The 24,596-nt window shown below is 44.3% G+C and overlaps 1 protein-coding gene across 1 annotated transcript in view; it reads left to right on the top strand.

The window, feature by feature from the left end:
- Positions 1–124: 124 nt before the first annotated feature.
- Positions 125–24,596, top strand: part of cbl (Cbl proto-oncogene, E3 ubiquitin protein ligase) — a 60,119-nt gene continuing 35,647 nt past the window's right edge. Inside the window, exons 1-2 of the mRNA XM_083637511.1 lie at positions 125–976; positions 6,743–6,990. Coding sequence (XP_083493637.1) covers positions 830–976; positions 6,743–6,990 — 395 coding nt within the window. The 5' untranslated portion in view covers positions 125–829. The remainder of the gene's footprint in view (positions 977–6,742; positions 6,991–24,596) is intronic.

The raw sequence follows: 24,596 nt of genomic DNA, 5'->3' as shown, positions 1-24,596 counted from the left end.
GGAGTTTTGGGGGGGCGAGGGCGAGGCAAACGGAAGGGGACGTACAGGAAAGGCTAGGGCCGCGCATACACGTCACGGAGAATAGAAAAATAGTAGGCAATGTTTAATTTGCACAATTATTTATTCGCCCCTGCCACCCTGTACGTTTGTGATGCTTTGAGTTTGTATGGGTAATTTATTTCCCTCTTCGATCACGATCGTTATTGTGTCGCCAGCCCCGCGGAGGAGGAGGGCTGACACTGACAGTGTCACAGGCAGCCACAGAACTTCCCGTCAAGATTCAATTGAACACACAGAAAAGACACAGCTACTGAGAAAAAGGGGAACGAGATCGGGGGTTATCAGAGAAGAGGACAGACTCCATCTCCAGTCCGCAAGGCTCCAGGCTGAGAAACGGTGCCATTGTCCTCTGTCTCAGGACGAGCAGAGACAGGTCTTCTGCTTTGCTAATTAGCCTGTGTGGGTCCCTGCAGAGACAGAGAGAGAGAGAGAGAAGGAGCAGCGCCAGCGCAGCTAGCTGCAGCAGCACAGCGGCTTGCAGGGTGTCTGTGTGAGTGAGTGGGGCTTGTGTCAAACACAATCGGGACATTTATCTGGCAAACTAATGGGATCCTTGCATCGGTAGTCACATCTCCCCCCGTCGGACCCTCGCTCGAATTCGCCACTCGGGCGCTGTCCTCACCGGGGGGGTGAACACCGGTCGGTCGGATCATCGGCCGGACGGTCCAGCTAGCTACAGGAGGTGGTCCGGGTGACGGTCCCCTGCCTGCCTGACCCCTAGCCTGCCTCGCCTGTGTGTCGCTCTGGCCGACCCTAGCCGAGCCCGACCATGGCAGGGAACCTGAAGAAAGGCGGGGGGCTCATCGGGATGATGAAGGATGCGTTCCAGCCACACCATCACCACCTCCACTCCCATCACCAGCCAGGGGCCGTGGACAAAAAGACGGTGGAGAAATGTTGGAAATGGATGGACAAGGTTCGTGATGAATAATATTAGCTAGCGCTTCGGGATACTGCTAGCTAACCTCAGCTAACTAGCGATTAACGTTAGCTAACCGCTATAGCTATCTTCGCCTGCTGCTGCAGGTCTTGCGTTGCTAACGTTAGCTAGTCAGCTGGGGGTGAGCTAGTAGCTCATTTGCTAACCTTATCTGTCCTGTTTTGTGTTGCGTGTGCCAGGCTGCCGCACACCACTTCAACACACCAGTGTATTATGTTAAGGGGTAGAACAAACTGCTTGACAGAATGCCAGTAAGGTTACAGTGCCAGTGATCCATCCATGGCATATTATGCAAGCACTGGTCACTTATTGCTGTAAGGGGTAACGTTAACACCTAGAAACATGTCATAAATCCAGAGTCTAAATTTAGCTAACTTATGGCAGTTTTTGGGAGGTTTCTAGCAAATAAATATCTAAATTGCTGAAATACCTAACGTTAGTACAGTCAATTGCCCATCAGAAATTAGACTTCCTTTGGAGACTAACAAAGCATTGTGGAAATATAGGAAATGTACCATTTAACAAGGCCAATTATCCTGTTTCACAGGGGAGGCTCGTTTCAGCTTCACTTCTCGGAAAAAACTCTGTAGCTGCTTGACCTCCAGTTTCCTGTGAGATTCACACAACATTATTACAGTGAATAGGAGGACAAGACACTCTTTTGTGTCTCCTCTTCCTCTTTGAGGCCTTAGTAGAGCATTGGGGTTAAGAGACCAAGCCTTTTGACAAAGCTATTATTAAGAACCCACATTCCGGTATGTTTTACTACATTACCATCAATGGTAGATTGTGTGGCCGGGACTTTTCTCTACATCTTTATTTTGAGGAGGTCACCTAAAACAAACATGAAAACAGAAGTGACACTGCAGCGTCAGTGTTTAATTATTTTTCCTCCTGACAAAAGCGAAGTATTTCAGAACCAATGGTCAGATGTGGTGTTGGGCTGTCAAGAAAACTTAAAGAGTGTGTGTGTGTGTGTGTGTGTGAGAGTGAGAGAGACTTTCTCAACATCTTAAATAGCAGGCAAGACTGGATGGTTGATCTAAAAAGCTTTTGAGACTGAGAGGCCTTAAAAGTCAGACTAGAGTCACTTTCATCTGAGCCAAGGAGATCTATCATCTATGAGGGAGAGCATCAGTGGGGTAGAAAAAAAAGTGGTTTACCTTTGACAGGCTAAAAGGGCCAAAGTATTTTTAGTCCACCAGACCTTTTAAAATAGAAGTGAAAATATTGTTCAGAGTTGTTTAAAGGAAAACCACAGCCCAGGATAGGCCAATACCTGTAGCCGCTCTCTCTTTTCAAAACACCAGCTCCCTCCCACGCACGACTATGTAGGTTAAAAGTTATGAGTAGCATAATGAATGAGCAAGACAAATTCTCCCTTGCAGAGAAGCCTACAATACCATGTCTGACAGAGTATAACATTCTTGATGCTTTTACTCATGCTGTTACCAATTTCGCTGACCAGTGCATCGTTTAAATATTATTTTAGCACTGTAATGGCGTCTCTCCTGTTACATCACACCATGCACCAGCCAGGCTTCTTTGCAATTCAGTAATCCAAAGAGCTGTTATTGTATGACCAGGTGCAAAGTAAATTACCATTGGCCACCAGCCAAATACTAGTAAACAACACACTGGCTGTGGTCATATTTTACCCTAAAAAGTTGTCTGGTAAAATAATAATTAACGTGGTTGTATAATTTTGGGATGAACTAATCATTATGTCTGGTAGACAAAACATATGTTTCAGCTCTGTATATGACAGTGATATTATCTTTGACTTTTATGTACGAGTGAAAGCCTCCTTGACACAATTTTGTAAGAGTGTAATTTATGATACTGTTCACATTATAGCCTGATATGTGTAAAACGTTGCTTTATTCCATTGAAACAGGTTATCTTAACTGTGGGTCATATGAAAGTCTATCTTGGTAAATTGACAAATCCTTGTCTTCATTTCATTATAATTGTGTGTCTATTCATTTGGATCAGACGTGCAGCATGGAACAGCTTCAGAGCTGGAGGGAAACAAGGAAGCACAGAATTGACTGTTTACAGCTAATTTCTCGCAGAAATTCAACCACAATCAAGTGTTCTTCTGCAAACTGGCTTGTCTTTATACACCCTGAGCTTTATGTAGAAAAGTACCTTGCTCTTTGCCAGGTGTCGACTCAGTCGTCTTTCCTTTGCTTGATCAGATCTAAAGAAGATGATCTGTAAACCACAGATTTTTTTTTTTAGCTTGAGTCACAGGTGGGCTGTGTGCACAGTTGGGGGTTTATTTCACAGTTCATTTGGGTTGCTCTTCTATGCTAGCATGGTGCTATCGTCCCACTTTGACGTGAATGAGAGAGAGACAGAGAGATGGCCAGTGACAGACAGGAAGAGGAGAGAAGAGAGGAGTGGAATGCCGTTTAGCGTGGAGGCGGTCAACGTTTTATGACCCCTTTATTGACCAGGGTTTTCCCAACTCAAAGGCCGGGCCGGGCCACCTGTGTATTATAGGCCGCCACCTTTGTTGAAAATCCCGGTAAAAAAAACAAAAAAAAAACATGAATGACTTTCAGTAACCCTGTCTTTCCATGTGTGTCTGTGTGTGAGTACATGTGTACTGGTAGACAGTTGATAATGTTAGTGGTGAACCCCTTGGCAACGCTATTACCTGGTCTCAGACAGAACCGGTGTAGACCTGGGTTTCGAGGCCTAGGGAACGGGTGGAGCGTCAGTGAGGATACTGTAGGCGATGATACTGTATGTAAACGTTGAATTAAGTTCCTCACCTCATCTATACACCTTCTGGCTTTGGAAGCCTGGGGTGTGGAGGAGTGTCCGTGACGATAGAGCCAAAGTCACGCCTACTTCCTGCTTCAGCATGCAAACCAGCGTCTGAAAAAATGAGTGGTGGTGAACGGCGAATAACAATAATAAATATAATAATAAATAATTGTTTGATCCTGTTTCAATTGCGCCATGAAGTACACTACACATGTGATTTTTCCTCAAAAACTGGCAGAATTACTGGCGGATCTAACGTTAGATTAGCGTGGGCTCAGTTTTGAAGCTAACATTATGTTAAGGAGAAATAGAAACGCAGCAGCAGCAGCAGCCTACAGTATGTAAGTAAGCGAGCGACTTCATGGAAACAGGCGGGTTGATTTCACAGTTAAAGACTTGTAACATTACTCACATTGGGTTGAAAACAGGAAAGAACGTGAAGTTTCTTCTTTGTCTTAACATTTTCACAACAACACAACCGAACCGACTTCTGCTTATCCTCCCCCTCCTCGTACCCGCTCTACCGCTTCTCGGAACTGGGGACAGGGTGCGCTTGTTCAATGTCGCCCGTATGTCGCGGTTGAGTGGAGTTGGCCTTTTTTATTATTAAAACTGCAAACTTTTAATTTGAACAGATAATTAATCATGATGATCCGATGTAGAAGGCTCAGAGGTCGATGGGGGTCGGCCCATCGACGACGGTCGATGCCATCGTGCCAACCCTAATGTGAACCCCGCTTCCCCTGTGACCCACAAACACCCTGTAGATAAGATGGAAGTGGACTTCCGAACCACAGGCAGTGATGAAGGCCGGAGTGCCAAAAACATTTAGTCGTGAAATAAATACTGCTTAAAAATATCCTCGCTGTCAAGAGCGACCCCATTCTTTTTGATAGACATTTGATACAGGGATGATGATGCACCAGCTGCTCTGAGTGCAGTGGCCCACCTACAGACTGAGATCAAATGTCCCTAATAGTAATGGATCTTACACACTCGGTCTGTGTAGCAGGACATTTTTGAGATCTGGATTTATGACATTTTCCCTTTACGTCACGACACCTAAGATTTGGAAAGGAAGGGAAAACCCTGAATGATAACGATGAGCCAGTATTAGATTTCTGTCACGAGATGATCGAAGCTCTGCTAAGGTTTTTTGGAATCTCACATCAGATGACTTCCAGTAGCTTTCCCATACTACTGATAAACCAGTGGTTTCCAAAAATGCAGAAGCCCCGGAAATCCACGCTGACACGCTTGTAATGCTCTTCCTACCACATTGATCTCAAACACTCACACATGATTAGGAGAGAAAAGTCTGGCCTGTTCTACTAAAGAATGAGCCATGTCCTGTTGTCGGCGTGCAATTGTTCAGTCACCGGTATGGCTGACAGACTCGCTCTATAACCATGTAGGTTCAAGTCAGGACACGGGATTTTGAAACGCAAGTTTACTCCAGTGCTGCTCTGTAAGCACACAACGTACATTTGGTCCAGTTTTGGCTCCGGTGCTAAACGTGACAACAGCCACGTCCGTACAGAGCCGTATGACTAAGAGTTCTAGGCTTCACTCCAGTATCTTTTTAATGGTCAACCAAGCTCCGACTCAGACACAGTGCGGCAGTACAGCGAGACAGGCCTGGGGACTGGGGAGGTTGAACATTACTGATACATATACAGTCTGGTTTGCCTGTTGAGCGGGTATAGTTGATTTATGAAAACTGTCCTGCTAAGGTCTGACCATTGACCAGGGGCGTCTTAACTTTGCATGTTTTATAAGGCAATCATGACAGAATTCACCCTCGCTGGTGTTAATGATTGATGCTAGTCAGGCTGGTTGACTTGAGCTATGTGTCTGTATACCAGGCTCCATCGTGGGCAGAGTTACTCAGCATGTGGGCATCAAGGTGTTGTTTGGTACTTCAGTCTACTTGAGGCTGTTTGCTCTGTGTGCTGAGGAAGCAGCTTGTATTTCACTAGTAGCTTATTATTATATTATTATTATATCCCACATTAGTCAGTGCGTCAACTGGTCAAATTTGGCCGGCAAGCAAAGTCTAGTCTCGAATAAAGAGAGTTTTTATTTTTTCAAGGCAGAAGTGGTGTAGCAGTTTCTGGCGAATGAAAATGAGGAAGTGTAAACACCACGACAGCTTCTCTAAACAAGCTTAAAGGAAAATGTGTGTGGAAACAAAAGCTGCGAGAAGAAGCTCCGAAAATGAGAAGAATCAAACGGACGACGCCGGCCGGCCTTATGACCTCCGACAACAGTGATCACAGAATAATAAACAAGTCGTGCAGTCAGCGACGTCCCGCTGCGTCGCTTCAGAGATGTGATCTGTAACGAGAAAAGGCTGATGATTGTCCACTTCCACCCTCATCCTCTTTTGTCCTTTTTTTAGATACTAGAAAGTGCTGTGGGTGACCAGTGTTGAGAGGCAACCCGTCAGAAAGCTGTGTGAGAGGGTATTTTTGAACGGGTTGAGATAGCAAATATATTAATATATATATATTAAATAATCTTCAGAGACTTGTCAGCCTCTGAGAGCTCAAAGCTTAACTCTTTGGCAGGGCTTTTAAGAGCCTTTTCTCGCACTCTTTCGCTTCGCTGTGGGATTTCCCATCCTGTGTGTCTCCTCGCTGGCCAGCTGACTACACTTTGCACTAAGGATAAGTACATGAAAGAGCTATATTACATGAGACTCTTTTTACATGCTGTGTAAATTCTGCCTCACTGCTGCACCAAATACATTTGTATATATTATATATATTATATATTATATATTATATATTATATATTATATATTATATATATTATTGTATATATATGATGTCCTCTGTCCCTCTTCTTTAGCCGTGTCTCACCACTCTCTTTCTAACACATCTGCTCTCTTTGTGTTTCTACCCTTCCCTCCCGGGCTGCTGCCTCCTCTCTTCTTCCTCCTCACATCCTCCCTCTCTGCAGGTGGTGCGTCTGTGCCAGAACCCCAAGTTGGCCCTGAAGAACAGCCCGCCGTACATCCTGGACCTGCTGCCAGACACCTACCAGCACCTGCGCACCATCCTGTCTCGCTACGAGGGCAAAATGGAGACCCTCGGGGACAACGAGTACTTCCGGGTTTTCATGGAGAACCTGACCAAGAAGACCAAGCAGACCATCAGCCTGTTCAAGGAGGGCAAGGAGCGCATGTACGAGGAGAACTCGCAGCCCAGGTGAGCCGAGTGATGCCGCCGACACAAAAACACACAGGGATTAGATTGTTGAGGTTCCTGTGATGTCAGTCAGTGGGATGAGAGAACCTACCTACAGGGCTTTTCGTAGGAGCTCTGTACTCCAACCCCCCAAACACCCCCCAAACACCCACCCCCCCCTTCCAAACACACATCCCCCATTTTCGTGTCGCCCCAGCAATCATGCAGCTATTTTCTTTTATTAAACCGTCTGAGCAACTTTCCCTGCTCCATTTGTGAACTTAAGATGAAGTGGAACTGCGTCTTCGTGATGTGAATAATTAATCTTGACTACACAGACACAGAGTAAACTATTGAAATGCTCTTAGCTATCAGCCTTCTTCCCCATCCCCCCGGGGTGTTTGTAGCCTGAGACATATCAAACCAGAAGGAGAGATGTGTTGTGGTTTTGAACATGTGAGCGTCTGCGGTCAGAATGGCGCTGAACCTACAGCTGCCTGTTACGTTCTTTCTTTGTGCCGTCATATCTCCACCATCTTTGACATGTTTTTCTTCTCTTTGTTCAAGCAGTCTCTCTGTAATGATAAACGTCTCTCTCTCTCTTTCCTTCTTGAAGTCTCACAGCTCTCCTCCCTGGCTGTCTGTCTCTCTCTCTCTCTCCCCTGATACATTCGGTCATCCCTCTCTCTTTCTGCAAAACAGGAACCACAAGTCTACACAGTCTGTCGTTAAAATAAGCAGTGGTCTTTTGATTTGATGTGCAGAGGAGGGACTGGGGGGAAGTGTGATACAGAATGAACGGGGGCGTCATTTCTGAAGACAAATGCTACAGCAGAAGACCTTATCACAAACTGGGACTTCATCTCAGTAAAATGATGGACAGTTAAATTACCAGTTGCCTTTAGAGTTACAGACGGGGGCCAGGACAGGGCCTTATTCTCACCTCTGCTCTCATGTCACTATAGATTCCATTTCATTCACTGGATGATGTGGGCTGTGTGTCAAGTCAAGTCAAGTTTATTTATATAGCCCTAATTCACAAGCATGTCTCAGAGGGCTTCACAGAAAGTATGTCTAGCTGATTCTAGCTGACACAACAGTAACAAGAATATACAGAATAAAGATAACATTTGAACAATTGATAATATAGAAAATATAGAAATGAAGAGAGAGCAGAGGAGAGAGCAGGAGAAGGGGGAAGAGCAGGGGGAATGTGAGAGAGTGATGGGGTGGGGAGGGAATGGGAGATGTTGGAGGGTATAGGAGGTGGGGAAGGAGCAAGAGGAGAGAGCAGGAGAGGGGAAGGGGGGGGGGGTGTGGGGGAGAAGAGAGCAGGGGGAGGGAGGAGGTGGGGAGAGAATGAGAAATATAGACGCACATCTTGCAAACGGACATATGTCAATTTCTAAGCAACCAAACTATGCCTAATTTAATTGGCTGCAAGCCTTTAGTAGTGAGTCCTTTTGCCAAATAAGCACATGTTCACATATAGAGCTTATGGGTGCCTCGCTTTAGGGAAGAGTGGGTGCCATGCTTTGAATAGTGGCGAAATACTAAGAGCATGGGTGCCATGCACATGCTTTGTGTGGGTTCAGAAAGGCAGCAGGCAAACATATAGTTGTCACAGTCACATCCACACATTCACATCCAGTCAACATACGTACAGTGATGGAATTGTCAGCTCCCATTTGGGATCGCCTTATGTAGCCCCGCCTACTTGACTCAGTTGTGTGTTTATGACTTCCTGTTCAAAACACCGTCTGTTGTAGCTGGTCACACACTAGTACTGTACTGTCACACAGGAAGTGTAAACACAATAGGAAGTAACTGGCTGCCCCCCTGTGTTGGAACATGAGGTGAATAGGGCTGTCTTTAACACAACGTTTGAGCCAATAACAAGTGTAATCCAAAGGGTAGTCTAGTGTCATGATGTCAGTTATCTGGGGACTTCTAAATGCAAGACAGTTGCTAGAACAGCAGCGAGCTGTTAAAGGATGGGTTTTCCGTGGGGAATATGAATATATATTAAATCTCACGCCCCTAAGGTTTTCGAATCCGTTGAAATTTTTGAAATTGGATATTCACTGCCAGAGATATCAAGCATCTCTCACATATTTTTTGGGCCAGCCGACGCGTTTCGCGTCATCTGGCCTAAGTCCGCCTTGCGGAAGTCGTGCACCTATGAACTACAACTGTTGTTGGCCATGGTCCCGCCTCTAGAGGTCCTCCACGCCCCTTCATAGGCCTTGACCAAAACAAAAACGCAGCCATCTTGTCAACCGCCTAGCCTGCTGTAGCTAATATTAGCTTCCCATAGTTCCTTGCAAAGAGACCATTATCTCGGGAACGGAAGCACTAATCGACACGGGACTGGCGGCATTGGAAAGCTCGTCAAATTTTACATCTAGTAGTAGGTGGGTTGAAGTAACGAAATCAACGCTGAGCAATGTACCCGTTTTTACACATTTTTACAGAAAATAGTTACAACATCAGATGCGCGTAACTCCTACGAAAATGCCTTAAAATGCATGAAATTTTTTTTATGAAGACATCTCCCGACATATATACTACCGTTTACATTTGGTGCAATTTGGAGGCAATTGATTTTCGATTTATTTTCGATTTATTTCTTCTTCTCTCCATGTCTTCTCTCCATGTCTTCTTCTTCTTTGAGTTTTATGGCGGTTGGCAAACATATATGTGCATTACCGCCACCTACTGGAGTTTGATATCAGCCAAACGCCTGAGGGGTGGGCATGGAAACGAAGGCCACGCGAGCCCAGTGCATTGTGGGAAATGTAGTATTTCGAGTCCCCGCACCCCCCCCCCCCCCACCACCCCCCCCCCCCACACACACAGAGTGGATTTCTGGTGATATCTCAGGCTGTAAACAACCAATTTCAAAAATTTCAACGGATTCTAAAACCTTAGGGGCGTGAGATTTAATATATATTCATATTCCCCACGGAAAACCCGGCCTTTAACGGCTGCTAACAAACCTACGGCCCTTTGTCACGTAATACTGGAAAGGATGCTCTTCCCCCCGTTATCCTCACAGTGAAATCAACTGGAGATACAGTGACTCACTTTGTAACACAGAGAGAGCTTTTTAAAACATCCAAAATGGATGTCCAAGTAAAGTTACATTTGATTCTGTTTTATCCATTTACAAACACACAACTTCTGCATGAAGGGCCGCCGTGAAGACTTGGTTCTGCATTTCCCTTTTTTTGTACTCTTTAACTGTTTCCACCCAGTTTTAGCAGTGAAAGCTGTGAGTTTGTCCCGAGGCTCTGATTTGAGCAAAGCGTTTTGGAGACTGAGAAGAAGCGAGTCTATCCCAAGGGGGTTCCTCCAGAACTGCCCCTGACATCTCTGGGACAGTTTGAGTTGTTTCCTTCTCCTACTGGCAGGAATCAGAGATGAGTTGCAGATGAAGTTAAACAAAACCTTGTGTCCTCGAGGCTCGTTGGAGTCTGGCTGCAGTTGGCTACTGTCTTCAGGAGCTTTTGGATCGGTCTGACGGACGGACAATGACACTAAGCGGATATGGAAAAGTTTGTAAGAAAAAGCCTTGCCTGAGGGAGCTAGTTCCTAGCAGAGCAGGGGTCTGAATCAGGGTTTAAGTATGTACTGTAGAGTTAAATTACATGAGGTCTGATTAGAATGACCTGAACTGCACAATGCTTTGGTCTGTGAGCATTCCCCCTGACTATTTTTGCTCAGAAACATTTTAAATTTGTACATACATAGGTATTTGAGAAACCTCGTCAAAATGACGCTAGTTGTTTTTGTCTTGCTGGGGTTTGCCTGTGCAGAACTGTAAGCGCATTAATTTAGCCGGGGAAGATCAAAAAAGGAAGAAAAGTCAATTGCCATTTTATATCTTATAAAGACCTAGTCAGTTTTGCATAATTGCATTCATTTACAGAGGAAAATATTATTCAAAAAGTTATCAGATCACATATGGATGGCGTATGGGTTTCTCAATAGTAGTAAAATCTGGATATTACCCAATAGCCATCACGATGGTTCCACAGTGAAACATCGCGATGGACGATGGCATCATCGTTGATAGGGGGGCGGGATTAATTAATGACTTATGAAGTCGCTGCGGTGCTGTAATGCCGTTTGTAAATTAAGCCTATGTAAAACTGGCTGTATGGTCGGCAGTACAGTGATGAACCATCTTATGTACGCGGATGATTGTGTCATTTTTAGCCCGAGCTCAGCCGGTCTGCAGCAGCTCCTTAATGTGTGCTCTGTGTTTGGGGAACAACAGGATGTAAAATATAACGATTCAAAAAGTGCTATTATGATTTGCAGAACCGTGGAAGATAGACGTATGACCTTTCCTGACTTTAAACTGTCTGGTAATGTTCTGAATGTCTGCAGTGAAGTGAAATATCTTGGTCACGTGATCACAGACCAACTGACAGATGACGAGGACATTTATCGTCAGTGTCGTATGTTGTATGTGCGGGCAAATGTATTGTCACGTAAATTTGGTTGTTGCAGTGATGGAGTGAAGCTGACTCTGTTTACAGCGTACTGTTCACCTTTGTACACTGCACATCTGTGGTTGAACTATAAAAAAAGCCAGCCTTCAGAGACTGCAAGTGGCATATAATGATGCTCTGAGAATACTGCTAAAAAGGCCCAGATGGACTAGTGCGAGTGAGATGTTTGTGAGTGCTGGAGTGAACACACTGCAAGCTGTCTTGAGAAATGTAATGTACAGGTTTATCTGTCGGCTAAATGATTCTGAAAATCAACTTGTGGTGGTGCTGGTGAACATTGCGTACAGTGCCACACGCTGCACGTCTCAGCTTTGGGAGCACTGGTATAGGTGTCTTTTAAAATGAGTCACTAGACTATTTTTATTTTGTGTTTTCTTTTAATCTTTTTTGTATTATGTGTATTTGACTGTATTTTTGTATGGACCTTGAGTCTGCAATAAAGTCTATCTATCTATCTATCTTAACTAGCTGGCAGAAAACTGACAGAATTACTGACGGGCTAACGTTAGATTTGCGTGGGCTCAGTTTTGAAGCTAACATTAAAGAGAAATAGAAACACAGCAGCAGCAGCCTACAGTATGTAATGGAGCGACTTCATGGAAGCAGGCAGGTTGATTTCACAGTGGAAGACTTGTTGTAACATTACTCACATTGGGTTGAAAACAGGAAAGAACGTGAAGTTTCTTCTTCTTTGTCTTAACATTTTCACAACAACACAACCAATTTCTGCTTATCCTCCCCTCCTCTCCGCTCTACCGCTTCTCTGAACTGGGTTCGCTTGTTTAATGCTGCGCCCGTTCCTGCCCCGCGCATCACGGTTGAGTGGACTTGGCCTTTTTTATTATTATAAATCTGCAAAATTTTAATTGGAACAGATAATTAATCACGCTGGTCTGATGTAGAAGGCTCAGAGGTCGATGGTCGATGCCATCATCCATCATGCCAACCGTACCAGAACTGGATGTAGCCTAACTCTTTGCTTTTATGAATGGGCCCCTATGTATTACATCTTGTACTGTCTTTGAACTTGAATGTACCTGTCCTTTATGAATTAATGATGTATAAAGTGAAATATTGAATGCTATCTCGAGTGCATGTAAAATGAGGCTTTTAGATGTGATTCACTTCATCCCTCCCTGTCGTAGACCATGAGCAGAGAGTTGATGCTTTCCAGTGGAACGACAGACTACCAGCAGGGCGGAGCCTTTTCCTGCCTCCTCTGACATTTCAGTGTAACTCTAGATGTTCTCCATGTCATCAACGTGACCTGTGGCCAGTCTTAAGGCTTGTGTGCCATTTTTGTTTTGGTTAACATAAAGTGTGCTTAGATTGAAAAGAGTGTCGCACACTCTGGCTCCATATGGAGGATAGGATGGACATCAAAGCTCCGACTAATGGAATAGCAAAGAAGTCTGAGGTTGTTTATGCCAAGCCAGATATGACCAACAAGGTGAATGACCGTATGAAAAGTCAAGAGATGGAGGGGAGGATAGAGGACCTCGAGATAGTTTGCTCAGGGCAGCTTCAATGTAAGCAATGGCGGTCAGCAATCTGAAACAGATGACCCGACTAAAAGGCTTCCAGAGAGTTGCTGCTCTGCTTCTGGTGTGGCTGTGTGACGTGTTGTCCTGCAGGGCGAAGGCTGAGATCATTGGGTTGCGGATTCATCATAAGAAGCTGTTGGAAAACAAACACAGAGATGCTGCAGGCTTTACTGGAGAGGGAGAGAGGGACACTCAGTAGGACAACCCTATTCAAATAGCGTGTCTGTAGCGCTGGCTTGAGAGTTGACTGGTTTGACCGGACGGGCAGCTAGGAGAAAGCGACCTGGGAGTGGGTGGATGGATGCAGCATCATTTCCCAAGGAACATGGGTACTGTTGCAAAGCGGAGCTTATTGGTGGCTGGATCCTTTGTATTGCAAGGATACTCTTCTAATTCCTTGTTGCACCTTACCAATCCCATTCTTGATAAAACCTTACTGCAAAATTGAATCGGCTGAAACGCTGGCTGAAACGCAATGAATAACAAAAATAATTTTATTTATACGTGCCCGCCATGTGTTCACACTCAACATGTGATCGTTTTGTCTCGTGTTGTCAATCCAGCGCACACCTCTCCCTTGCAGCGGTGCACTCCGCCCCTCCGAACACGCTGTGTGTCCTTTCAGCTCGAGTCGGTAACAGAGAGCCATGCATGTTTGGGGTCTATCTTAGCTGTATTAAAGCAGAAAGGAACACATAGGAACTGTATAGCTAATATGCATAATTACAATATTGGTTTGATTATCACAAGTCATCGCAATATTGAATAATGTTATCGCACATTGCAGATTTTTTTCATATCGTGCAGGCCTATTTTACACACTACACCACCCTGCTGCTGCCCCTTTAGTCCTATATTGTATACTGTTTTTTGTTTTGTTTTAAGCAAATGAGGAATGTTCTTCTTTATCTAGCTTAGGTCCTTATCTAGCCGACGCCGATGAACATATTTGGTGGGTGTCCGTGATGTACACCCTCGTCTTGGAGCTCAGTTGCTCTGTGTGGCTGTTCTTTGTCATCTCCCATGACAGTAATCCTGCAGACAGAAAGCCTCGTGAAGAGACCCAGAGAGAAGAGGAAGCTTCCATCTCTTCCTTCCCCCTTAGTTTAATTATCGTGAGCTGATGGAGTCATTTGAGCTGTCTTAACCATTTCTTTGTGAAATTAATTTTCATCATCACTTCATTACGCCAAGAGGCTGCAGCAGAGAAAGGAATTCCTGGTCAGAGCGGCGGAAAGACACACACACACACACACACACACACACACACAGAGACACGCACGCACACACACACACACACACACACACACACTCACACTCACACTCACACTCACACTCACACTCACACACACACACACACACACACACACACACACACACAGCGTAGCCAAGCATTACATACAAAGACTGCTATTGTCTGTGTTGAGAAGGCAGTGGCAGTGACACTAGCCAATGGGTATCAGCCGACTGGAGAATGCGGAGTGGAATCAACCAATGACTTTCAACCAGTGGAGAGACTAATCTGTGGTTAGGCTGCGACTGATCAACCAGTGGAGAGACTAGTCTGTGGTTAGGCTGCGACTGATCAACCAGTGGAGAGACTAGTCTGTGGTTAGGCTGCGACTCACTGATCAACCAGTGGAGAGACTAGTCTGTGGTTAGGCTGCGACTGATCAACCAGTGGAGAGACTAGTCTGCGGTTAGGCTGCGACTGATCAACCAGTGGAGAGACTTGTCTGTGGTTAGGCTGCGACTGATCAACCAGTGGAGAGACTAGTCTGTGGTTAGGCTGCAACTGATCAACCAGTGGAGAGACTAGTCTGTGGTTAGGCTGCGACTGATCAACCAGTGGAGAGACTAGTCTGCGGTTAGGCTGCGACTGATCAACCAGTGGAGAGACTAGTCTGTGGTTAGGCTGTGACTGATCAACCAGTGGAGAGACTAGTCTGTGGTTAGGCTGCGACTGATCAACCAGTGGAGAGACTAGTCTGTGGTTAGGCTGCGACTGATCAACCAGTGGAGAAACTAGTCTGTGGTTAGGCTGCGACTGTTCAACCAGTGGAGAGACTAGTCTGTGGTTAGGCTGCGACTGATCAACCAGTGGAGAGACTAGTCTGTGGTTAGGCTGCGACTGATCAACCAGTGGAGAGACTAGTCTGTGGTTAGGCTGCGACTGATCAACCAGTGGAGAGACTAGTCTGTGGTTAGGCTGCGACTGATCAACCAGTGGAGAGACTAGTCTGTGGTTAGGCTGCGTCTGAGAGCAACACATGGCTCAGACTGAGATGTCTATCGTGAAGGAAGCTCCTTATCTCACTGCCTAAGTGCAACATGATTAGCAATCGTTTGATAACGGACTTTCAGTTTCAGTCTAGTCTTAAATTCGGTCTTAATTGAGATGTTGGGGCATTTGAAAATTACTTCTTAAATTCAATCTTAATTGAAATGTTGGGGCTTTGAAAGTGACTTCTTACTCATGCTACTGTGACTTGCTCAATATGTGATGGCTATATTGACTGTGTTTTACTGAATGGGACTCTGTAACGTCTGCATAGCTATTCTCAAATCGCATTGAAGGATCCTAGTGTGTCTGTGACTGTGACTGTGACTGCTGAGTGCAGCGTGGGTGGATATAGGCTATGTCATGATGCCCTACTGATTTCTCCACAATGGCCTCCCCAGAGGTTTAGACCCTGTGTTTATCTACATTTTAACCCCCACCTTCCTCCCAATGCACAGATTCCTCTCGCCTCGTAGAGCTGAGGTAGTACAGTATAGGCTAGGCTTTGTGTACTGTATTTGTTAAGCAACAGTGTGCTAAACTCATTTTTTCCCTTATTATTTTTAATTTATTTTTCACAATACAAACAGGACATGACAAAGACTAAACAAAAAAAAATTAAATGGGGGGGGGGGGGGGGGGTTATAATTTAGAGCCTTATAAATCATTTCAGGGTACAGAATATGACAAAGATTCAGCAGCACCAAATCTGTTTAAAGTCCAGCTGAAATGCCATTTACACACAGTATGTGACTTCCTTATCATGACGTGTTCTCGACCCCAGTGAAACAGGGTAGAGGCGGGACATAGTGAAACAGGGTAGAGGTGGGACATAGTGAAACAGGGTAGAGGCGGGACATAGCGTTTGGAGGAGTTTGATTTGACTGTTGAAAAGGTCTTGGCTGAGGGACTGACTGTTGAGAGGCGAGGCGAGTGGACCCAGGCAAACTGCCTCTGAGCAGAGGGAGACAGCAGTCCAGTCGCTAAATAATGTATTTTACTGGACAAATCTGAAACCTACCGGTCACGTTTCAATAACCGTCTATGTTACATACAAACACATTATAATGTAAATACAGCAGCACCGTGGACCGCGTGTTTGCTGGCTGGCTCACTGCGCACCCAGAGCCCAGCCCCCAGAGCAGAGATCCGGCTGGCGGTACCCCCCCCCCCCTCCCGGGCGGACAGCCTCCTCCTAGCCGAGGGAGAGGGCTGGCTGCCGGTCTTGAAGTCGGCCATTAACGATAGATTTCTGAAATGCACATACTCTTCTAATTGTTTATCTAGATATAGATTGATGGAGGAGAGAGGGAGGGCAGGAGAACTGTATTGTTAAGAGAAGAGAGGGGAGGACAGAGAAGCAAGAGAGAAGCCTGGAAGAGAGAATGAACACACCACGACACACTACTGTAAGAACTTCCTGCTTATTTGCCCCACTCACTTCCTCTTCTTGTTTCACACGGAGCAGCCGAGACGTTTTCTGCCCTGTTCTCAGAGAGAGAGAGAGAGAGAGAGAGAGAGACTAGAAGAATAGAATGTTAATACCCCCCAACAACCGGATTACAACTGACTTTTCATTAGGTCACAACAACACTTCCATGGTACAGAGTAGTACAGTCTCACCAGCTATAATCCAAATACTGGCCAATATTTGGCTGTGGCTGGTTTAGGTTAGCTTATTTACTCTTACCAGCAACTGCACGGCTGTGTGTGGTGTGGTGAGTAGTACAGTCAGTGGAAAAAAAGAATTTAACTTAGATGAGTACACTTTGACTTCCAGTAGTTGTGGCCTGTAGAGGAAAAGGTGTAACCCTCCTTTGCTGAGAAACTCTACAGTACACAATGTAATAATAATACTGTCCTGCTCCGAATTGCTAGCTAACTTTATTGCTGTAGTAGTAGGGCCTACAGCACTGCCTAGTGCCTACAGTGCAGGCTGTGTCAGTGAAGTGTACACACAGTCGGTTAGGAAACTAACCATCTATCTACTGTCCCCAAGCAGAGCAGTACAGTAGTAGGCCTGATCAATGTGTCCACAGATAGGCCCCTCCCCCCTCCCTGTATCTGTCCGGATATTGTTCTGACCTCTCTGTGAGACTCTGTTTGATCTGACTTCCTGGACTAACATCCTGACCACCACTGTCCATCCAGATGCAGCTGCTCACAGGAACTAGTGGGGCTTCTCCTCCTGCTGTAGGCTTAAGAAGTGATCCAGATCCTGACCTGTACTACTTTGGGTGATCACTTTGGCCTATTAGGCCTAAAACAGTCAATGTAAACCGTCGGCAAACTAAGCAGTTCAAAATGAATATTGGTTATTGATCGCCAGTAAAATATCAGGAGGAGACTGAACGAGAAAGTGAGCCAGCTTATGCCCAAGCAGTAGGCTAGTATTATGTGGTAGATTGTATTTGAAGTAGGGGTGGACACCTCTTTTGGTCTAGTCTGGCGTGTCTCTTATCTTTATACACCTATTGTAATGTGTTGCTTCTGCCGTGCTGCAGGACTGTGGGCTTTTGTTTGAGAGGCCCTAGTAAAGCCGTCTTCTTCTTCCTTCCTCCCTTCCTCCTTCCATCATCCTGTCTTCCTTCACAGACAGTTTACAGGCCAAATCCTTTTGACACAATAGAAACATGCATTCCACACATGCTTCAGCTACATTATTATTACAGTAGCCAGTAGGAACGACTTCCTCAGGCTTCTCGTCAGTCAGTGTTGTGCAGCTGAGCGACTGCAGATGGCCGCTCGCTCAGTGCTGCTAATTGATCAGTGTGCTTCCTGCGTCTGAGCTGTGGCAGGTGCCATGAAGAAAGAGACTGTCCCTCAGTGACTCAGACTCATTCCACTTCACTCAACATACAGCTCAACAACGGTCACGTGACTTTTCGTGACGTCATTTGTTGGGCTGTGCAATAAAATCGATACGGCAATATATCGCGATACTTTTTTCCGCAATACCGTGTCGATATTTCAGAAAAATATCGCGATATATCGCCTTATCGATTTTTTTTTGCACAGCCGTGTGTTCAGTGACAGAATAAGAATACTTTTGATTTCAGCGCGTTCAGTAACACACTCAACACTCGGTAGGTTTGACTCCATTTGTCCACTAAGTTATCAATATAAAGTGATGTACATATTATTACACTACCTGGGTGGTACACAGCAAATTACATTTTCAGTAAATGATGTTGAGTATTGCAATATATCGCAATATGTATTGTATTAAACCGAATGTTTTTATGGTCACTCATGATTCTCTGGAAGACTGGTTGGCTTGGTTCCAGGCCTTAAAACTCGTTATATAAGGATTTATCGAAATGTCTATGGAGAAAATGAATGCGGAACTTAACGGCAAAAGACGTCACGAAAAGTCACGTGACTATTGAGCTCTCTGACGACAACCAGTTGTGACCCAGTTGTGACCCAGTTGTGTAAATGCTGCTGTGGTTAGTGGCAGATAAGATGATGCCTGTGAAGCTCATTTAGAAAGCTTAATTGATCGGATCTGCATTTGGGCGTGTTTGTTCTTTTTTCTCTCCGTGATATTATTATTCGCTGTCCAAATTGATATTTAACTATAGCATTACACACAATATTTATATTTGATATTGCTTTTTCTATTGTTCTTTATTGCGATGCAAACCATTTCCAAATTTATCAAAATCCAATTTTCTTTGCAAGACAGAGCTTCCCTTTGATTTGTATTTCTGGTTTAGGAATAAGCAAAGTGCTGTGTTGTCCTCAGCACCGTACAGTACAGTACAGTGGCGTTAAGACCAGCATGCTTTGCGTCATGAGGCCTGGCCTGGCAGTAGCAGGGCGTCGCTCACACTGTTGTGTCTGCGGTCATTACTCAGTTACCCGGCTAGCTCCTTCTACTTCTACCAGCAACTGCTTTCACTACCCTGACAATTGTATTTTGAGTAGAATTCTCAGTCAGGACTAGAGTTTATTTTATTTGTTGATCCAGTCGATGCTGTCTGACTTCGATAACAAGGATCGCAGCATGAACTCCACAGAGCACCACATGACGCTGTACGGGTACAGCACCTCGGCTATTTGCAAAGGTCATTTGCACCCACTGCTATTTTGGTTTGTCAAGTGAGCTCCGTCCTAAGTATAACTTCCTATTTTCTATAAAGGTACCTGACATCCGTGTGAGACAAAGGTTTGTCTCTGAGAGCCTGGTTCCTCCCGGCTTTGACTATCTGCGCCTCATCTTATCATCACCGCTGCTATAATACTGCGTGAAAGGTGTCGTTTATAGTACTGGATGAGCCATAAGGAAACGCATGCTGTGCATAATGATGTCAGGCTAAACTCACGACACGACAACATTTGCATGAATATCATTCATTCCACTTTTATCAGCAACTGCTGAACTAAGTTTAGCTTATTGGTTTAGTTACTCCCACTCCTTTTTTTATGATTGCTGTAGTGACGTGTCCTATAAAGGCAGGCATGCACTCATTGACTGATATGAGATGATTTGGTGCTACTTTTGGACTTGGTTCACATTAGGGTTGCCACGGTGCCGATGTTTTCACATCGGGTAATAAACACAATGACAACACCGGTGGTTTAGCCAAACAGCCATCGCAACGGTTCCACAGTGAAACATTGCATTGGACGATGGCATTGTCATGGGGGTGGGGGGGGGGGTTAATTAATGATTTATCAGCTCTCTGCGGTGCCATAATGCCGTTTGGCTGTGCTGCACGTTCACGTTTACAACAGGACAGCTGAGCTCTACATGACACTAGTGGGGTGGATAGGCTACTACTACAGCACAGAGCCAGGCGACTGAAGCAGTGGCTGTCACTACCAGCAATATTGAACGGCGCAAAACAAATAACGTTAACTTTACAGATCCTGTGTGTTGAATGACAGAATGACCTGCAGATCTAACGTTAGATTCGCATGGGCTCAGTTTTAGGGATGCACCGATATGAAATTTTTGGCTGATGCCGATAACCGATATTAACATTGCTGTTATGGCCGATAACCGATATTTACCGATGTCGATATGATCTGTATAAAACCACATTTTTATGATCATCACATTTTGTACATACTGAAAAACACATGTTAACACTGAATTTGAAAAAGTTATGCATTTCTTTATTTGCAAAGCCTTTGGAAAAGCCCATAAATCATAGATTTACTGCATTATTTCATATCAATGTGAAGAATTTGGCTGATAATGATAACCGATATTAACATTGCAACATCTGACCGATACCGATATGACCGATATGTTAAAAAATGACCAACATCGGCCGATACCGATATGATTGCCGATATATCGTGCATCCCTACTCAGTTTTGAAGCTAACATTATGTTAAGGAGAAATAGAAACACAGCAGCAGCAGCAGCAGCCTGCAGTATGTATGTAAGGGAGCGACTTCATGGAAACAGGCAGGTTGATTTCACAGTTAAAGATTTGTAACATTACTCACATTGGGTTGGAAAACCGAAAAGAACGAGAAGTTTCTTCAGTTTGTCTTAACATTTTACCAACACAACCGACTTCTGCTTATCCTCCCCTCCTCCTCCGCTCTACCGCTTCTCTAAACTGGGTGTGGGGGTGCGCTTGTTTAATGCCGCCCGCGCGTCCCTTGTGCGTCACGGTTGAGTGGACTTGGCCATTTTTCTTATTAAAACGGCACAATTTTAATTCAAACAGATAATTAATCACGATGATCCAATGTAGAAGGCTCAGAGTTCGATGGGGGTTGGCCCATCGACGATGGTCATCGTCCATCGTGCCAACCCTAACACCAATCACTAGTTAGTTACTATGCTGCCACAGCAGGGGAATGGGGATATTAGCAGAAGGCTAGTTAGTTAGCCAATCACTAGTTAGTTACTATGCTGCCACAGCAGGGGATATTAGCAGTAAGCTAGTTAGTTAGCCAATCACTAGTTAGTTACTATGCTGCCACAACATGGGATATTAGCAGTAAGCTAGTTAGTTAGCCAATCACTAGTTAGTTACTATGCTGCCACAACAGGGCATATTAACAGTAAGCTAGTTAGTTAGCCAATCACTAGTTAGTTACTATGCTGCCACAACAGGGGATATTAACAGTAAGCTAGTTAGTTAGCCAATCACTAGTTACTTAGTTATTATGCTGCCACAACAGGGGATATTAGCAGTAAGCTAGTTAGTTAGCCAATCACTAGTTAGTTACTATGCTGCCACAACAGGGCATATTAACAGTAAGCTAGTTAGTTAGCCAATCACTAGTTAGTTACTATGCTGCCACAACAGGGGATATTAGCAGTAAGCTAGTTAGTTAGCCAATCACTAGTTAGTTACTATGCTGCCACAACAGGGGATATTAACAGTAAGCTAGTTAGTTAGCCAATCACTAGTTACTTAGTTACTATGCTGCCACAACAGGGGATATTAGCAGTAAGCTAGTTAGTTAGCCAATCACTAGTTAGTTACTATGCTGCCACAACAGGGCATATTAACAGTAAGCTAGTTAGTTAGCCAATCACTAGTTAGTTACTATGCTGCCACAACAGGGGATATTAGCAGTAAGCTAGTTAGTTAGCCAATCACTAGTTAGTTACTATGCTGCCTCAACAGGGGATATTAACAGTAAGCTAGTTAGTTAGCCAATCACTAGTTACTTAGTTACTATGCTGCCACAACAGGGGATATTAGCAGTAAGCTAGTTAGTTAGCCAATCACTAGTTAGTTACTATGCTGCCACAACAGGGCATATTAACAGTAAGCTAGTTAGTCAGCCAATCACTAGTTAGTTACTATGCTGCCACAACAGGGGATATTAGCAGTAAGCTAGTTAGTTAGCCAATCACTAGTTAGTTACTATGCTGCCACAACAGGGGATATTAGCAGTAAGCTAGTTAGTTAGCCAATCACTAGTTAGTTACTATGCTGCCACAACATGGGATATTAGCAGTAAGCTAGTTAGTTAGCCAATCACTAGTTAGTTACTATGCTGCCACAACAGGGCATATTAACAGTAAGCTAGTTAGTTAGCCAATCACTAGTTAGTTACTATGCTGCCACAACAGGGGATATTAACAGTAAGCTAGTTAGTTAGCCAATCACTAGTTACTTAGTTACTATGCTGCCACAACAGGGGATATTAGCAGTAAGCTAGTTAGTTAGCCAATCACTAGTTAGTTACTATGCTGCCACAACAGGGCATATTAACAGTAAGCTAGTTAGTTAGCCAATCACTAGTTAGTTACTATGCTGCCACAACAGGGGATATTAGCAGTAAGCTAGTTAGTTAGCCAATCACTAGTTAGTTACTATGCTGCCACAACAGGGGATATTAACAGTAAGCTAGTTAGTTAGCCAATCACTAGTTACTTAGTTACTATGCTGCCACAACAGGGGATATTAGCAGTAAGCTACTTAGTTAGCCAATCACTAGTTAGTTACTATGCTGCCACAACAGGGCATATTAACAGTAAGCTAGTTAGTTAGCCAATCACTAGTTAGTTACTATGCTGCCACAACAGGGGATATTAGCAGTAAGCTAGTTAGTTAGCCAATCACTAGTTAGTTACTATGCTGCCACAACAGGGGATATTAGCAGTAAGCTAGTTAGTTAGCCAATCACTAGTTAGTTACTATGCTGCCACAACAGGGGATATTAGCAGTAAGCTAGTTAGTTAGCCAATCACTAGTTAGTTACTATGCTGCCACAACAGGGGATATTAGCAGTAAGCTAGTTAGTTAGCCAATCACTAGTTAGTTACTATGCTGCCACAACAGGGGATATTAGCAGTAAGCTAGTTAGTTAGCCAATCACTAGTTAGTTACTATGCTGCCACAACAGGGGATATTAGCAGTAAGCTAGTTAGTTAGCCAATCACTAGTTAGTTACTATGCTGCCACAACAGGGCATATTAACAGTAAGCTAGTTAGTTAGCCAATCACTAGTTACTTAGTTACTATGCTGCCACAACAGGGGATATTAGCAGTAAGCTAGTTAGTTAGCCAATCACTAGTTAGTTACTATGCTGCCACAACAGGGCATATTAACAGTAAGCTAGTTAGTTAGCCAATCACTAGTTAGTTACTATGCTGCCACAACAGGGGATATTAGCAGTAAGCTAGTTAGTTAGCCAATCACTAGTTAGTTACTATGCTGCCACAACAGGGGATATTAGCAGTAAGCTAGTTAGTTAGCCAATCACTAGTTAGTTACTATGCTGCCACAACAGGCGATATTAGCAGTAAGCTAGTTAGTTAGCCAATCACTAGTTAGTTACTATGCTGCCACAACAGGGGATATTAGCAGTAAGCTAGTTAGTTAGCCAATCACTAGTTAGTTACTATGCTGCCACAACAGGGGATATTAGCAGTAAGCTAGTTAGTTGTGATGGAGAAGGGAATGGAGTAGAGAAGCTCGAGTTGTCTAGTGGTAGCAGTCAGAGAGCTCAGGCGTAGTGCTGGCAATGGAAAACCCAGTTCACACTTCAGAGGCTGCGGGTGTTTCTGTCTAGAGTACATTGGCTCACACTTCTAGCTCTGGGCACTACATGCAGATATATGCATGTGCACACACACACGCACACAAACACGCACACGCACGCACGCACACGCACACACACACACACACACACACACACACACACACACACACACACACACACATACACACCCACACCCCCCACACACACACCCAGCAGAACATCATGGTTATTTATGTCACTGCAGTATCAGTGAGTACTGTATGTAGTCACTATTAGATTATGGTGATTAGCATGACGCAATACACTATCTTCTCTGCCCCACAGGGTACAACAGTAAACACAAACACTTATTCACACAGAGATAAATGAGCTCAGATATGTCTATTGAGGCTTAGTGAGAGGATTAAGCCAAGGCACTGCTATTTTCTTTATTTATTTCTTTATTTATTATTTATTTATTTACTTTTCTCCTTCACAGTGTGAGTATAAGCTTCTCTAATTGACAGCATATTAACACATAATAATAATAATACCTCTTGATTGTTTTTTTTGACCGGAGTGATATGTTTTTCAACATCAACAACATGACATTAAAGAGAAATTAAAAGGCTAAGTTGGAGAAGTTGGTCTGCATTTTGCACAGGTGTGTTTCGTGTTGTGTTTTGTATAGGCGACGTGTGTGTGTGTGTGTGTGTGTGTGTGTGTGTGTGTGTGTGTGTGTGTGTGTGTGTGTGTGTACACACAGTTAAGTGTGTTTGATTGCTCAGTGTGTGTTGTGTGCTGTCATGACTGCTTCCTGATGGAGATCTGGA

The sequence above is a fragment of the Poromitra crassiceps genome (genome assembly GCF_964638095.1).
Source record: "Poromitra crassiceps genome assembly, chromosome: 5".
Lineage (NCBI taxonomy): Eukaryota > Metazoa > Chordata > Actinopteri > Beryciformes > Melamphaidae > Poromitra > Poromitra crassiceps.
This window is presented reverse-complemented; position numbering and strand designations above follow the sequence as displayed.